The sequence below is a fragment of the Melanostigma gelatinosum genome, assembly GCF_949748355.1.
Source record: "Melanostigma gelatinosum genome assembly, chromosome: 3".
In the NCBI taxonomy this organism is placed as follows: domain Eukaryota; kingdom Metazoa; phylum Chordata; class Actinopteri; order Perciformes; family Zoarcidae; genus Melanostigma; species Melanostigma gelatinosum.
The window spans coordinates 18,059,933-18,076,123 of NC_136636.1; the positions used below are offsets into that span (position 1 = coordinate 18,059,933).

The following is a 16,191-nucleotide window of genomic DNA, read 5'->3' on the forward strand; positions in this document are numbered from 1 at the left end:
TTACCGGTAATTGTTGACATTTTAGGGTAAGTAGAGTCTCTTCATTAAGAATCTTGTCTCGTGTTCATGTTTGATCTTAAATTTTAAACACATCGAGTGAGTCATTAAAATGACAATAATAGAACCTACTGTGTACAGAAATACAAAACTACAGTTGTTAATGTAATAATACCTTTGTGAATCCCTTTAAGCATTTTGAACGGTCAGAGAGGTGTTTATTCAGCTAAAAGGCATAGCCAGGGGGATAGATTTTGGGATTGAATGATTGAAATTTTTTTAATGCTTAAATTGAATGCAGTAAAAATGCAGTCAAAGCGCATTTGTGTTATTATTCAGATCAGGAACAAAGCAGTGGACAAAACAATAGGGTCTGTGACTGTGGAAGATAGAGGGTCTCTGCCAGCTGCTAATGCTCGGCTACCTGTTAACTATTACTATTGTAAGCATTCTTTGGAAGCATTTAGAGATTGTGCAGCTTGCTCATAATGCTGGACATGTAACCAAGGCCACAACGTTCCAGCCTCCTTCAGCAATATCTGGTTGAGTACTTCATGGGCTTGTAACATGTACCTTTTAACCATTCGATAGAGATATATATATATATATATATATATGTGTATTGATATATATATATATATCATTGAGGGTTTGTAATCTCAGGAAGCACACTCTTGTCTGGTCCAATTATTTTAAAAAGGAACAAGCAGCAGCACTTCACTCACCATTCTACAGGAACACTTTCAGTATCCATCAGAGATGCTAACCTTGTGGTTAATTCAAATAATCTGCATTTAAACAGGTATTTTCTTGTATGCCGTGACATAACGCAACTGCTTTATGTAATCATTTATCAAAGTGTATGCTATTGTTTAAAATTACTTTAATGTGTTATTATTGGTTACATAGTCCATTTTATTGCAGTTACCGGTCTGTATGGCCACTGCTTTCATATTTGTGATTGTTAAGGACTTTGAAAAGACTACTTTGCAAAATTAACAATTTTCTAAAAGTAATGCATTCAATTTGATAACATTCAGACTGGATTGACAGTGTCACAGAGTTATCTCCATAAACGTAGAATTTGTAGCAGATCAGTTGTAGTAGATTGCATGAACTTGTAATTGTGTAACTACTGCAGACGCCAGGTGTGTTCAGCACTATTTTGAAGACGCACATATGAATTTTCAGTACAAGTACACAAGGACAGAAGGAAATGTGCCACTTAACATTTTAAGGCTTATAATGACGCATAGATATGCGAACACAGGGCAGGCTGATGGCGGTAAATGGACAAACAGCATAGATTGTCTTCAGTATAAAACAACATGCATGTGAGCGAGTTTGGGCATCTGACCTGATGTGGCACTAGACCCAGAGAGGTGGGAGGTTCATTCATTCTGTCGTCACTGCTGCTTGCCACTGCGTAGCCTCTGAGGAAGGAGAGAGAGGGGGAGAAAATGAAATACATTTAAAAAATTGACTGAAAGAGGGGGGGGGGGGGGGGGGAGTGTTAAATCCCCACAATATTACACATTATGTCAGGTACGAGCATAACAACAAATAACCCTAATGTGTGACGATAATTTGCAAATCTAGCCAGAAAATGTAATTCACAAGACTGTGAATTTGGTAGCCTATATTGAGAACGAAGAGATTCCATTTGCTTGAACATTTTAAAAGTTTTACATTTTCCATGAGATCTGAGAGCCACTGCTTGCCAGTAAATCTAGCCAGGTTTAAAAGATTTGACTCTCCGTGGATAACAATGACAAAAATATCAAGTCTCACACTGAGCTCAGTTTAGTTCTGCACGTTTGAAATGTCTGTCAAACTGCTGCAACATGAATCCTTGTGTGACAATCTTCTAAAGCACCATGGTTGTTCATATGAACGCTGGCATAAAGGCCTTAAAAGGGAGAAAGAGATGGCGGAAATGAGGTTTAAAAGAAAGAAAATAAACAGCTATGATGTGAAAAACAAGGACAGGGAGAGGGAGATCTTGTTGTAAAGGAAGGAGTTACACAACCATAGAGGTACAGAGTTTACATTAAAACTCTCTCTTCTTTGCTTTCTAAGCTCTTTATCCAGGAAAGTCAGAGCAGCTCTGTAACGGCTTATAACATCTCAAAACACTCTGAGAGAAAATGTCTGTCTTATCAGGCCCAGCAAGCAGCCACTTTAGTACGACTTTCAACCGAACAGGCACACACAATTACATTTCCGCAAAGACACATCTGTGCACACTTAATAAGCACGAAAACATCCCCTTCAGTGTGTGAAAAATGATATTAACTTTTAAGAGTAAAAAATATCGAGCGAGTACAGATTGGCAAGACAACTTGAGAGCTGACTGAATTGGTGTTCGAGCTTTTGAGGAATAAAAACGAGAGATGGATTATAAATTGCAACAACGCTTCTGCAGCGATCACAAGTTCTTGGGCTGAAGTACAGTTAATTCGTGGTGCTGTGCTACAACCAAATTAAAAGGCACTATCTGCGGTGCAGTAAGACCTCAGCTTCAGGGTTGCTCCATCAAAAAGCAAAAGTAAGCAAGTAAAGTTTAGTGACAGTTGAGGAGCCACGACATCAAAGGCACAATCTCCTTTAGCATTAACCCTGGAGTGAGGTACCCAACACACTGAGGCTCACTGAGGTAGGCGAGTGTCTGACCTGGCAGACCTCTGAAGGTTTTTGCAAGGATATTTTATTGGATTCTGATTTTTATGTGTTTTAATTGGACAAATCGTCTATTTTTCCTTTGTTCAATCAATTTAATTAGTTCTTAGTATTTCTTATAATTAGCCTACATGGTGCAAGTCTGCTGTGCTTACCCTTCACTGTGCTGCAGAATGGACACCATCATCTCCACAGCCAGGGCTCCAGCAATCATGGCCAGGCCTGGTCTGCTCACTGTGCACTGCTGATCCAGAGTCCGATCCCTGGTCGACTGTTTGCAAAAAAATATATATATATTAGAGAGTTACTTCTGAAATAAGGAATGAAGAGAAGATGATTAACACCAATCAAATGTGTTTTAGAAGGTATACAATGATTCCATTTTACTCCGAATGGGTCAAGATGATGCTGTTATCCAAAGTGACGTAGGTTGAGTGAGCAATTAATGACTATTTGCCACACAATGACTGGTTTCGTGGGAATCCTTTTAGTTCAGTGGCATTTAATGTTGCCATACTATTTTCATAATTGGGCCCATTTATGTCTGTACTAAATTACATGACACTTCTAATAGTTGTCTGGATCAACAAAGCAACAGATGGAAACACGGATGGATGGACCAGCTAACCGAGATCCACAGAGCTACACCGTGAGCATGGCTACAAACACTGAAGTGTTTGTTGTAACAGCTGATCAATGACACTGTAGTGACAGACTGCGTGTGTTTCACAATAAGTTGAATATGTACCATTTTGCTTCAATTCAAAACAACTTGTATACGTATTATATTATCTAGAACTTTCTATCCATTCATTCAGCAAACACAACTTTTGTGAGAGGAAGCTGTGGCTCTAATTCAAATGTTAACATCACTAAAACCTGTGACAGCAGGATGGAGCCATATGGCATTTTTAGGAGAACTGAATAGCAGTTTCCAACAAGAGGCTGTTGCCTTCAACAGCAGATTGATTGCTTACATAAATATCAAAAGGTCATGAAGGGAGGAAAAGACCAACGAGAGAGAAACAAAGAGTGAGAAACAAAGAGTGTCACAAAGGGTACAAAAATGGACACAAGACACACAATGGAAATGGCGAGAAGAAACAAAGGCTGTGTCATACATCTCCCTCCTTCTTTTACAACATGCTTAAACACAGCATTTCAAAATGCTACAATTTTTTCAGCCTATGACAATGATCATGAAATCTCCCCCAAAAATAATCACATAAACCATACAATTTAAACCTGCATCAATATCTTGATACGTATTTTTTCCATCAGTTGGGGGAAACGGAACAAATGTTCAACACAACATTCCCATATTATCAACTTCTAAAACTGATATCGCGGAAGTGTTAGCACACGGCAACATGAGCATTTATTTTGAGTTTCTGGGCAACCGACGAATAAAAGTACAACATTCACTCTCTTTTGAGCTCTGTGTTGGTCTCCAAGAAAATATCAGACTCTTACCTGCTGAATACTACGTGCATAGTTGTGTTATAACTGTAGGGTCGTGATAATGAGCAACACCTTTACAGAGTCACTTGGCCCATAAAATAAAATAATAAGCTTTAAAAAATGAGTGTTGGTTGAAGAAAACATATCTAAGAAACCTAATTGCTTTGTGTTTATTCTTAAATATTTTACCTTTTTGGCAGTGTGTTTGTTTTAAGTGCATTACGTGAGTTAATGAGTTGAGCGCATGCTTGTGTTTTCCTCACATCGCCTGGTGCCACGACATCATTGCAGAAGTAGCAGCCCAGCTTGTGCCCTGGGATGTTGGAGAACAGAGAGGATGCTGGGACAGAGGGCGCGGTGACGGCCGGTGTGGAGGACGAAGAGGAAACAGAAGAACAGGAAGTGGAGGAGTCTGCTGCTGCAGAAACACCCTGACTGACGGGGGCCGTCTTCAGGCCGTGGCGCATCACGACAAATGTGTCAAAGCCTAGAGCGGCGTTAACCACCAGCTGGAGAGTGAAAGACAACAATTATGGTGAATCATGACAACAAAAATGTTTTTAAAAAGCAGCGGCAAAGACTTTGGCTTCATCCATTCCTCCTAAACACAAACACAGCACATTTCAACCAAATCAAATGAGCTAAATGGCTCATTTTACACAAACAAAAAGCTTGTAATGGGTTGAATCATTAAAAAAAGTAATGACATAAAACATTAATAGGCTCTTTACAATGTTGAAAGCATCTAGACTAGGAAATAAATTGTGAAGCCAATTTGCGGTGAAGTGTAAAATAGCCCCACAGCACAAATGGCCAAATACCCTCTCAGCTGAGCAGGCCATCAAGAAAACCTAATCAGCAGTCCGAGAAAACATTCAAGTGCTTATAGCAGTATAGAAGCTGCCTGGGTGAGCCCACTGGATGCTTTAAAAAGTAATGGACACAACGTTCAATAATACTCTGCAGTTGCCTGGCAACTAATATAATTCCAGCTGGTAAACAGAAGATGAGGCCAACATTGCTGAGCAAATTCAATTGACTGGAAGATAATTGAAACGGTTTCCAAATTTAAAAGTTCCAGCTTAAAGTAAAACAAAAACAAGACACAAATGTCCCCGGTCACAGCGCTGCATCTTGTGTCTACTCGATCCATTGGATCCTTTAAGCAAACAGATATGTGGATTCCTTTAACGAGCCTTAGTACTACCATTGAAATAATGTGCATAAAACATGTTTATATTTGAGATCACAGTGCAACATTGATGCAACACACCAGATATTTGTCTGCAATTAATGTCGTTTTTGAATAACTGCCTCAGTGGTTTTGGCTTGTGGTACATTGTAAGACAATTTCCCCATTTAGAAATCCAGTAAACACAAAACAACACGACACATAACTTTCAATTAAACACTGGCATTTGATTCATTGTTCACATAGAAAAGGTGTGCAGCGTGAGTGACCCCACACGTTCGACCCCGGCCCCGCTGGTCAGCGACGGTGTGGCCGTTCTGTTCTTCCTACCTTCCTCTTGCTGGCAGCTATTACTGTTGGCAGCCAGCGGCTCTCCCTCGTGTCCATGAGTAAGAAGACCACATCGTGTTCTGAAATGAGCTTCTCCAGCTGCTCGACATCCGTCTGGGCCTGGGAAAGAGTGGCCTCGGAGAAATTCACTGGATGACCGGGCATGGGGATGCTCATATTGTGACCCTCTGCATTCTGCAGGAGGACACAGAGAGAGGCAGAGAAAAGACATTTGAGAAACTTCATGAAAACTTGCAAATGAAAAGTCCTTTTTGTATCCAATTTTCTTGGACAATGATTTTTGTTTTTCATTTTGCAATACCTGTGCATATGTAAGCATGAAAATGTGATAACGGAATTTTAATTATGAAGTGCATCACACATAGATTTCAACCTGACTGAAACATTTCACATCAACATTTTCTGGACATCCAAATTCTAAACTTTGGATATATTAGGAAGTTCCTTGCCTCTAGATGGTGCACATCAGCTGCTGCCTTCCTGCAGATGCAACATGGGTATATGCAAGAAACACTTCATTCAATGCTTTCTAAAAAGAGCCCTGACATAATTATAATATTTCCAACAGTGTATAAGATGCAATGACTTGTGTTTCAGCGCCATCTTAACATAACTTGACGCAACTGAAACATCCTGAAAATTTAAAAAATATTTTTAATAAATGATCAGTTGCTGTATGAGAAGCCAGATGTTTAAAACTTAAACGAAACTCAATAAGTATTTTTGTGCTTTCTGCTGAGTGACATTCTTATGTAGACTGACTATGGAAGTATGAAAAGGAAACCCTGAATTGCCATTTCCAATTCCATAAAAACTCTTCTCGGACATATATTATCCATTGCCAAACGTATTACTGTGACTTGCTCCAGGAAATGCAGGCTTGACAGCAAAGCAAATGGAAATGTCAAGAGCGATTTTACAATCAAGAGACGGACAGAAAAGGTAAAAAAAAGAGGTGCGAGATCTTAACAGAGAGATTGTCCTGCTGGCTGCGAACACGTTTGACTCCGAGTGGATAGAGTCCTCGAAAAAAGTTTTGTTTGAACTCTGCCAAACTACACAGCGGTACGTTTCCCATAAAGGGGCACAGAAAGACATAAACAACATTAAGAGTTGCCTTAAAGTATTGAATGAGTGCGGGGAGAACACTCCCAGATTTGTCTCTCATTTCCTGGATGAATTGCCTCCGGTGACGTTTTCCAACTTGGACGTCTCGAGTCTACTTGGGAAAATGGAGCAGCTGTACACTGAGGTCTGCTCATTGAAGAAGTCGATGCAGCTACAGCAGGGGTCTCAAACTCCCGGCCCGCCACGTCATTTTATGTGGAACGAGTATGTAGCTGAGTATCGTGCTGAAGCCTGTGAAGCCTTCAAATCATGGGCTCTAGCTGGTAGACCCAGACAAGGGCCAGAGCTAGAGTACAAGAAGCTCACCAATGCAAGATATAAGTATGCCATTCGCTTCATTTGCAAGAATGATCAAGCCATGAGGGCTGACTCCATGGCCAAGAAGCTGCTAAGCAACAACGTAGTTGATTTTTGGAAAGAAGTGAGAGCTCTTAACTGTAAAACATCTTTACCATGCACGATAGATGGAGTTTCAGGAACAGACAACATTGCTGAGTTATGGCGACAGCATTATAGCACCTTATTGAACTGCATCAAAAGTGATTTGTACAGCGTGGACAGTTCTGAGAGTAATGAGTCAATGGCAATTACATCATATGAGGTGCACCAAGCTATCAACAAACTGTCTGAAGGCAAAGCAAGTGGTTCAGACCATATTACTGCTGAACACCTTAAATATGCTAGTCCGAGGCTAGCTCCTCTCCTCGCTATTCGTTTTACTGGCTTCATGATTCACGGCTTGTTACCAGTTGCCTGCATTAATATGCAAACACAACTCTTAATTTTCTGCATGGTTTGGCCATCATATCTCAGACATGGCCAATCAAATAGGAATACGATTATACGGATACATGAGCATAAATAAAAATCGGATTAAATTGTCAGCGCAGTTGTACAGCAGTGAAAACAGAAGCACAATACTTAACGCTAGGACTAAAAGCTAAAAACAGACGACAGATTTCTGATGCTAATATATCAGAATTCCAGAGGGCAAATGATGGATGACCTCACATACTAAGAGGGATCACATTCCGCATCATATTTGATTTTAAGTACCCACCACACCGGGAAAGATTTTGGTGAGTCGATCGACAGCTGCCATGGCTTTGAACTTCCCTCCTCCGAGACAGTCTTCAAACTCATAGAGCGGCTGCCGAACCGGATTGGAGTACGAGATCTTCGCATTGTCTACAAATGTGATGTGTCTCACTCCCCATCCCTGGAGAACCAAAGAGAAACATGTTCCATCATTTTAAATCACATCGTTTTGAAATACTTAAACTCTGTTCTTTGCCATGAACATTGTCTTCAGCAGCACTTTGTAAGCAGCTTCAGTTCAGCAGGTTCTTATGTAAATTAGCATGATGTTGTTCTGAGTGTTATTGGATAAACTTCATGGGAAATCTGTGGATAAAATCAGAGGATCCTGAATTATACTGTTATGAAGCTAAACAAATATGCCTGCTTTTGACAAGTTGATAATTTAAGGTAACTGGAAAGCACGACATTATAACAAACATCAGAGGGGACACATGTCTGTGTTTCTGCTCTGTAGATGGAAATACATTCAAAAATAACTTCTTTGAGAATCTGAGGCGAATTTAAGTATAAAGCAAATTTCATGGTTTGTGTTTTGCTCCGTAGGAGAGCTTTAAAAAAAATGATTGTACGACTTCAGATGAATTTGGTTGATGTCTTTCTGTCCCATCTGTCCTGGAAAGGAACAGCACAGATGACAGCTATCAATGAAGTTGATCCTTATGAGCCATGTACGACACAGACTAGGGAAATCTGTGGAACATATTGATGACTCTGTCAACAGTTGCTCGCGCTTCTCTGAAAATCAACTGAGCTTGTATTTACCATGACATTAAACAGCTCATCAGAATCCTGACTACGCGGTCACGGATTGCTCTCTGTGAATGTCAACGGCAACCATATGTACAATAATATGACAATATAACCAGAACAACCACCAGACATCAGTTGAGGTATTACATCACAGACTGCTGCACTTTGAGCTCCCACTTAAAATCAAGACACTTGACACAGTTTTACAGAATGTGGAGGAAATTAAACTGCCATTCAGAGGAAGCTTTATATTTAACGTTGTGTCGTATTAATAAGCGAGCTCACCAATAGGAGATTCTGGATGTGTTTTCTGGAGAACAGACTATTTCTCCAATGTTAATATCCTTTTTTTTTTACGACGCTTCATTTGTAACACTTCATAGATTCTGATGAGTATGGAGGCACATTGCTGTCAAAAGTACAGCAATTACAAGACAGGAACCTGCTAATTACACATAGATTAACAGCAAAGATCACACTACACTCCTAATACCTTTTTGGTCATGTACAATTTTACATAATTTGCTAAGTACTAAAAACACAGCGTCTAATTCCTGTCTTTTTGTCCGTGTATCCTTCCATCCTTACCATCAGAGTCCTGGCTACATTGCAGCCCAGAGTCCCGGCTCCCAGTAGAAGACACTTAGTGGAGACCACCTTGTCCAGGTCCAGGGAAGGAACCAGCCTCCATCTCATCAGCTTCAGATTCAGGTCCACTGATGACTCTGCAAGTCTGCAGACAATCAATGGAGACAACTGAAGACACTCTTTGTTCACAGAGTGCAAACTTATGGTGACAGTTGTTTTAAAGCAACAGATGGCACAGCATGCATTACTGCAGTAACGCTGAGAAGAATTACATTGGTCTTGATTGTGGAGGTGTAGTGGAACATTTGTAAGAAACCAAACCAGTCCCTGAACATAAAGCACCAACTACTTTCATTAGATTAGATCATCTACTTTGCCCAATGCAGTTCATTTGTTTCCTTTTCTATATTTATTGTTGAAATGTGTTTTGGTCTGGAGGCTAACACAGTCCAGTTACACCCAAACACTGTGTACTGTGTTTATTACCTTTTAGGATCCATGCATTCACTGAGGTTGACCATCCTGGGTCCCATGGCCCCTTTAGGGTTCTTCTCCCAACCTACACTCTTAGGACATGCTGTGAAAAATACACAACAGTGTCAAATAAGCATAAAATGCCCCTGCTACAAAAGTGAGAGATGTGGAAACGATTTTCAGAAAAAACAATGAAACATTAAAAGTGTTCATTCTCACAAATTACAAAAAGGCAGTTTCTCACCTACCACTACAGACTATAAAAAGCATACAGTTAAATTACTTAATTAATTGAAAACTGAATTAGGTTGATTGCAATAAGTTATTGTAGCAGTACGATATGCACCAGATTGTTGTGGTCAACACCAGTGAGTCAGGGACGAGCAGAGTGTTAGGAAGGGAAAGTTAGTGAAAGCTGTATTTTAGTGTAGAGTAGGACTCAAAGTATTACAACTTATTTGCTCAAATGAACACCATGAAAAGTTCACTTTCTTTCTTGTCCACTCAGCCCTTTCTTTTCAAACAGTTTTGATGCTTGGACACTTGCTTCACACCGTTTATTCCTCACTGTTCAGCTTTGGCTGGTCGGTGCACAAATGTCTCTCGGTAATGAAGTACAAAAAAACAGTGAAAGTTGTCTGGACGTGGGCAAGTTAAATAGCCCGCGTGGTTTAAATACAGCTTAATATGTGAATGTTAAATTATCATGAAGTTTATTTCTCTATTCTGAAGAGCAAAACTCTTTTTGGTTGTGGCAAAAACTGAGCCTGGTGTATCTGAAAAATGGGGCTGAGCTAGATTGATTAATCCGTTTCAAAACACTACCAAATTAGTCCATGCAAACCAAAACAGAACAGACAAATCCATTTTTGTTGCATCAATACATATTCTGTGACTTAATTAAAAGCCACAATGTGCTGAAGAGGTAGACTCGGTAAACAAAGACACTTCTTCTGAATTCAAGAAAAACCATCATCACCTTTCCCGTCCTGCGGGTTATTATAATTGAAATTACCTTCAACCCTCATTCAACAGATACAACGACGAATGAAGTGTGTGAGATTAGTGCGGCTTGAAAAGGAAGCAGAAAGTCTCAGTGGAAAGTAGGCACTGATTGCTCAGTTACAATATACACACGCATGCATTCAGATGAACAAGAACAAATGCACATGCAGACACGCACATGTTACGTGGACAGATACAACCACACGCACACAAAAAGGAAAGGAAATTACCCGAGTTGAGGGGAAGCTCAGGCAGTTTTATCTGGAAGATGACACCGTGCTGTATGGAGCGGCTTCCTTGCAGAGTTCGGTCCCTGAAGCACAGCACCTCCACCGTGTCCAGCTTAGAGCCCCTGACACAAACACACAAATCAAGAGGAGACGATGCAAATTAACACACACACACACACACACACACACGCACACACACACACACACAATGTACAGATTGCACACTATAAAGTGTACGCTTGAAGTAAAAAAAATATGGGACTATCAAAATATCACAAATACAATTTTACGTGGAATACTCTCTCTCTCTAAAACAAGAAGGAACAGACGGGATGAACACATTTCCCTATCATGGTACTAAATGACCACAGTCACATTACACAATCAAACTCCAGCGGTACAACTGAATAAGCGAGACATTGCGGCTACATTGTAATTCTATCTTCACCGATCTCAGCTGGTATCAACAGTTTATGTTTGACACTGAAAGAGTAGTCAAGCGCACATATTGATGAGGTTTGTGTTCGACAAAAAAAAAAACTGCCTCTGACTACAGAGCTCAGCGCTAAACTTTCTTAAGGCATTTGCTGCTGATAAGCCACTGGCATCACAGGATAAACTATTGCTAAACTGGCCACACATGGGATTTCCTTGTTTAAAACGGAAAAATAATTATGCAATAAAAATCCTTCTGAAATAGCGAGACAGGTGTCAGCTAAAACTAAGCTCTCTGGGGAGAAGTGGACCTGAAATGTAGCACTGAAACGTGCAGCACCAAACACAGTGCTATTTAACTGATGTTCTCAGACGATGGTGCAATACGATGATGTGATGTAACAATGTTTTCATTCAAAATTATTAAGATCAATGTGAAAAGATTATTAGTTACATGCAGCTAGAGAACAGAACAGCCTTCATGCAGATTTGAGGTTTGCACCTCCACTCTTCATCCATTTTTAACAAATAAACTGAAAACAAATGTGTTTAGTTGAGCTGGGAATTCACTTTTGTTTCCTTGTCCGTGGCATACATATTATGTTATCTGTCTGTGTGTATCTTTTAAAGTTTCATCACTCTGTAAAGCAAATTAAAGCACTTCTTTGAGACATTGTTTTCTACTAATACACCTGATCAAAATCAACAATGTAAGATAAGAGAATCCTTTATTCGTCCCGCAGTGGGGAAATGTACAGGATCACAGCAGTGGAGAGTGCACACAAGGTACATGGTAAAACAAGAGCAGCAAGTATTATAAATGACAAGTAAACAGTAAAGAATATCAAGTAAAAAGGTACAAAAATCCACAATAACTAAATATAACTAAAAATAAAAAATATTATATCTACATTTTTTTTATTGCAGCGTAATCGTTGCACCGATTTTTTCCGTGTTGTTAGTGTTGTGTGGTCTACTGGGAGCACAGCTGGTTGTGCAGCCTGACAGCGGCAGGAAGGAAGGACCTGCGGTACCCCTCCTTCACACACCGGGGGTGAATCAGCCGGTGGCTGAAGGAGCTGCACAGAGCAACACATGCCTAATATATAAGAAGCCCAGCAGCATGCTTTAGAAATGGTTTGCACTGTTAATAATATTGATTTGTCATAAACGGTAAATACATGCAAAAACTCCGGTATGGTAAAACGGGACACAAGGCTGAAATAAAGACTTTTGGGTTAAATAGTCCAGGGAAACATCTCCTAACCTGGTTTGCAACAAGATAAGGAACTGACTACAACGATAACATGGGAAACTCTCGAAGCACAGCTTTGTTTGAAATGAAGAATGAATTATATCTGGAAGTAAGAGGCTGAGTTTGTTACAAACAGGAAACTATTTTAGGTCCTGTAGACAGTTAAGTTCTTCCATCCTTGGCTAACAGTTTCGTTTATACTTTCCTCATATTGCATCAGTCTTTTCAAGTTGGTTGCTTTTCGCTACAGTACGGGGTTTTGAAGACATTGCACAAGATAAACTCATGATTGCTAAATTATAGCTGCCATGGGATTCAAATTACAGAGAGACACCTGCAGAGTCAAAACAACTCACTTGTTTTTAATCTTTGTGCAAATATTTGAATACGCTCAGACCTTGACTCTTAGATTTATTACTAAACATTTAATCCAACGATTTGCCCAAATTCCTCACTGGCGTGTGCTGAAATATTTCCTCTGTAAATATTTCTTTGAAATATATCTCAGCTAAGCACACACAAGCGTCCACATAACACCCTCACCTCTGCAACAACTCGAGTCAGTACATTGTATGAGCATTTTATGAGCTCTTACATTCAAATGCTTTGAGTAGAAGCAGAAGTTATTTTTATTTACAAAACAAGAAGCCTCGCATGTGTTATTTACTTGCATGTAATACGCAATTTTACATAATTCCCTCCCATTTACCCGCTACCAGACCCCTCCTCCAACTTATGAATGGCAGAACAGAGACATTTTCCTGCTGTTCAAAACCTCAAATACATGGTGGCAGAAATTTACAACATCAACAACAGCCTAAAGTATTATGAAATATCATGATTGATAATATACAGTAGGTTTGCAAAGGAGCATTCAGTGGCTAGCTTAATACTTTGTTTACTAAGTTTCAGGAGTTGAGTGTTTGCACAAGATAGCCAATGGTGTCTACAGACAGCAGCTGCTGTGTGTGTCATAGAATGGCCTGACACAGGTTAACAAACAGCCATTGATGTTCACTTGAATCTAGCAACTGCATTATCAGATTCCCCAAAAACTGATGTATCCATTTGGAAAGGGTGCAACAATCACTAGCACAGTCCCTGACGCACACGTGTATTGTATGTGAAGGGTTTTTTGGGGAAAAAATCCCTTTTTGAGTAATATTGGAAGTCCTTCGGTGGATAAAGTTGGCAGCAAGCACTGACGTTCTCACACTGAAATGTCTGCAGACAAGGATGACTAGTTCACAAAATAAAATGGAAAGTCAGACTTTTGTTTTAACACCAAGATGTGAGCAACGTGTAAGATATTGAGAAAAATGGACCAAGTTTAGGATGAATATTTACAGCTTCGGAGACAAGTATTGCAATCTTAACAGCAGCAGTCGTGTTCTGCAAGCCAGTGCTGCCATCTATAACTCTTAGCTAAACTCTCACAACACCACTGTGGCTAAGCAGCAGCCAAACAGTTGTTTTTCACTCTGGGTGTGACAGAAAAGCTTTGATTTTAGCGACACCATTAACTTTGGATCTGCAGTTTTACTGGCACCGATGCTTATATGACCTGCTCCGTACACTTCAGAGTCAGGAAATGAGTTAAGCAGAGATTTCCTGTCTTTCACTCTGCGGCTTGGTGCCTAAATTAAGTAGTCAGTGGAAGCTGAAAAACATTCATAGAAAGTCGCAAAGACAGCATGTGTTTTAAGGACCCACATTGAGTCCTCTAGAGAACTTCCTCATTTCTTAACGGCACATTCTCACACACACACACACACACACACACACACACACACACACACGGCTTACCATTGGCTGGCTAAGAGGACCAGCAGATTTCTCAAAGGCCAGCCTGGATGTTGAGACAGAGTACACGGATCATAGACGCCCACAGTGACCTAGAAAAACCAAACAAGGTGTGTTTACATTACCAAAGTGTGTGTGTGTGTGTGTGTGTTCGAGAGGGACTGTAATAATAATAAAAGTAGATATAATCTGATAGAGATAAGACACAAAAAGTACAATCCCTTTTATTGGACTCAATCAAACTACTCCCACGGAAATAGTTTTCATCTGTTGCTTTCTTTAAACACACAAAACAAACTGAAGAATACCTTCTTTGTATCAGTGATAAACGTGTCCCAGTCCTCGAGCGGAGCCATCTGAACGGTGTCAGCTGTGTACTTCATGAGGAAGTAAGGCTCAGCAGTGGTCCCTCTTTTGATACACAGGACGTCATAGGCCTCCTGCAAGGCTGTGATCTGAGACAGAAATAATTAGGAGTCAGCATGAATTATAGAAAGCTCTGTGCTATACATTACACCACCCACCATATTATATATATACACAGCAGATACTGTGTATATATATATATATATATAGAGAGAGTTTTTAAAGGGTAATCATAAATAATATCTATCCATCCATGTATCCATCCTGAAAAAAGCAAGGTGCCCAGGACTCCCTGATCAGATGCCCAAAACCAACTCAACTAGATCCTCAGGATGCAAAGGAGCAACTCCTTCCTGACACATATCATACAATAACTTATAATGTATTATTGTATGGGAACACAAGAGGTTATCTGAAGCACAACATCTGCAATTGCTGAAATACTTACTGTAAATATAACTTAAGACTAAGTACGAAAAGGAGATTATAGCTCATTCCAAGGATAACTCTTTATCATTGTGATTATGAACATATACACTGTAAATGTTTAGTGTGTCTACTCATTTATATTCTTGTCAGACTCTTGCAGTTGGCGTCCCGCTGTTCATGAGTCATTCTGACACTTTTTTAATGAGGCTTTTTCGCTGCTTGGATCCACTGACCTGAGAAATAAGAATTCAGCTCACTTCATTTTACTATTCTATAACCCAGACAGTTTAGACCGAACGGACAGATTCAAAGCCTGCTGTTGGGAGCTGCATCCATCTCATCTTCAAAGAGGTTAGGAATGTTACGACGATCTTAGGAAAGAGGAAACTTAAATGGCAAAAATGGGAATGATATTTAAATTTTTCCATCAACTTCTGTCATAGAAACAGAACAGTAATCAGTAGTTCAACTGTAAATTTTATGTCTAGAATTTGTTATGAGCATCAAAATTTGGGGGATACAAGTGTATAGAAAGTGTAAGAAATACAGTAATACGAGAACATATTCATTCATGTCATGATCTTTAAAAAGCCAACCTGTTTTGCTGAGAAAACTTGCTCTAGGGCAGACGGCTGTTGGATGATCTTTATTCCCTCTGGGAAACAGAGTGCAGGGAAGCAGAACCAGTAGTAGAAATGGTACTTCTTCAAATCCTGAAAAAGGAATGTAAAAAAACAGTCACACACAACATTATGAATATACAAAACTAACACATTTATAAGATGCTCTTCATATGCACCGCAAAAGTCAGCAGAATGAATTTGCAGAGGATGGATGGGTCCTTTAGTGCTGCTCCAGACTGTATAGAATCCCATATCTACAAGACAACGGGAGAGGAAAAATCACAGTCATTCGATCATTTAATCCTCAGATGCACAACTTAGTAA

General features: G+C 39.8%; 1 protein-coding gene across 1 annotated transcript in view; it reads right to left on the reverse strand.

Moving 5' to 3' along the window:
* atg7 (ATG7 autophagy related 7 homolog) overlaps positions 1-16,191 on the reverse strand; it is a 54,008-nt gene that overhangs the window by 35,336 nt on the left and 2,481 nt on the right. The window contains exons 5-16 of the mRNA XM_079266251.1: positions 16,044-16,121; positions 15,841-15,957; positions 14,758-14,904; positions 14,453-14,541; positions 10,957-11,078; positions 9,734-9,824; positions 9,248-9,392; positions 7,869-8,027; positions 5,660-5,854; positions 4,401-4,646; positions 2,832-2,947; positions 1,355-1,430 (exon numbers count right to left, since the gene is read on the reverse strand). Of these exons, the coding sequence (XP_079122377.1) occupies positions 1,355-1,430; positions 2,832-2,947; positions 4,401-4,646; positions 5,660-5,854; positions 7,869-8,027; positions 9,248-9,392; positions 9,734-9,824; positions 10,957-11,078; positions 14,453-14,541; positions 14,758-14,904; positions 15,841-15,957; positions 16,044-16,121 (1,581 nt within the window). The remainder of the gene's footprint in view (positions 1-1,354; positions 1,431-2,831; positions 2,948-4,400; positions 4,647-5,659; positions 5,855-7,868; positions 8,028-9,247; positions 9,393-9,733; positions 9,825-10,956; positions 11,079-14,452; positions 14,542-14,757; positions 14,905-15,840; positions 15,958-16,043; positions 16,122-16,191) is intronic.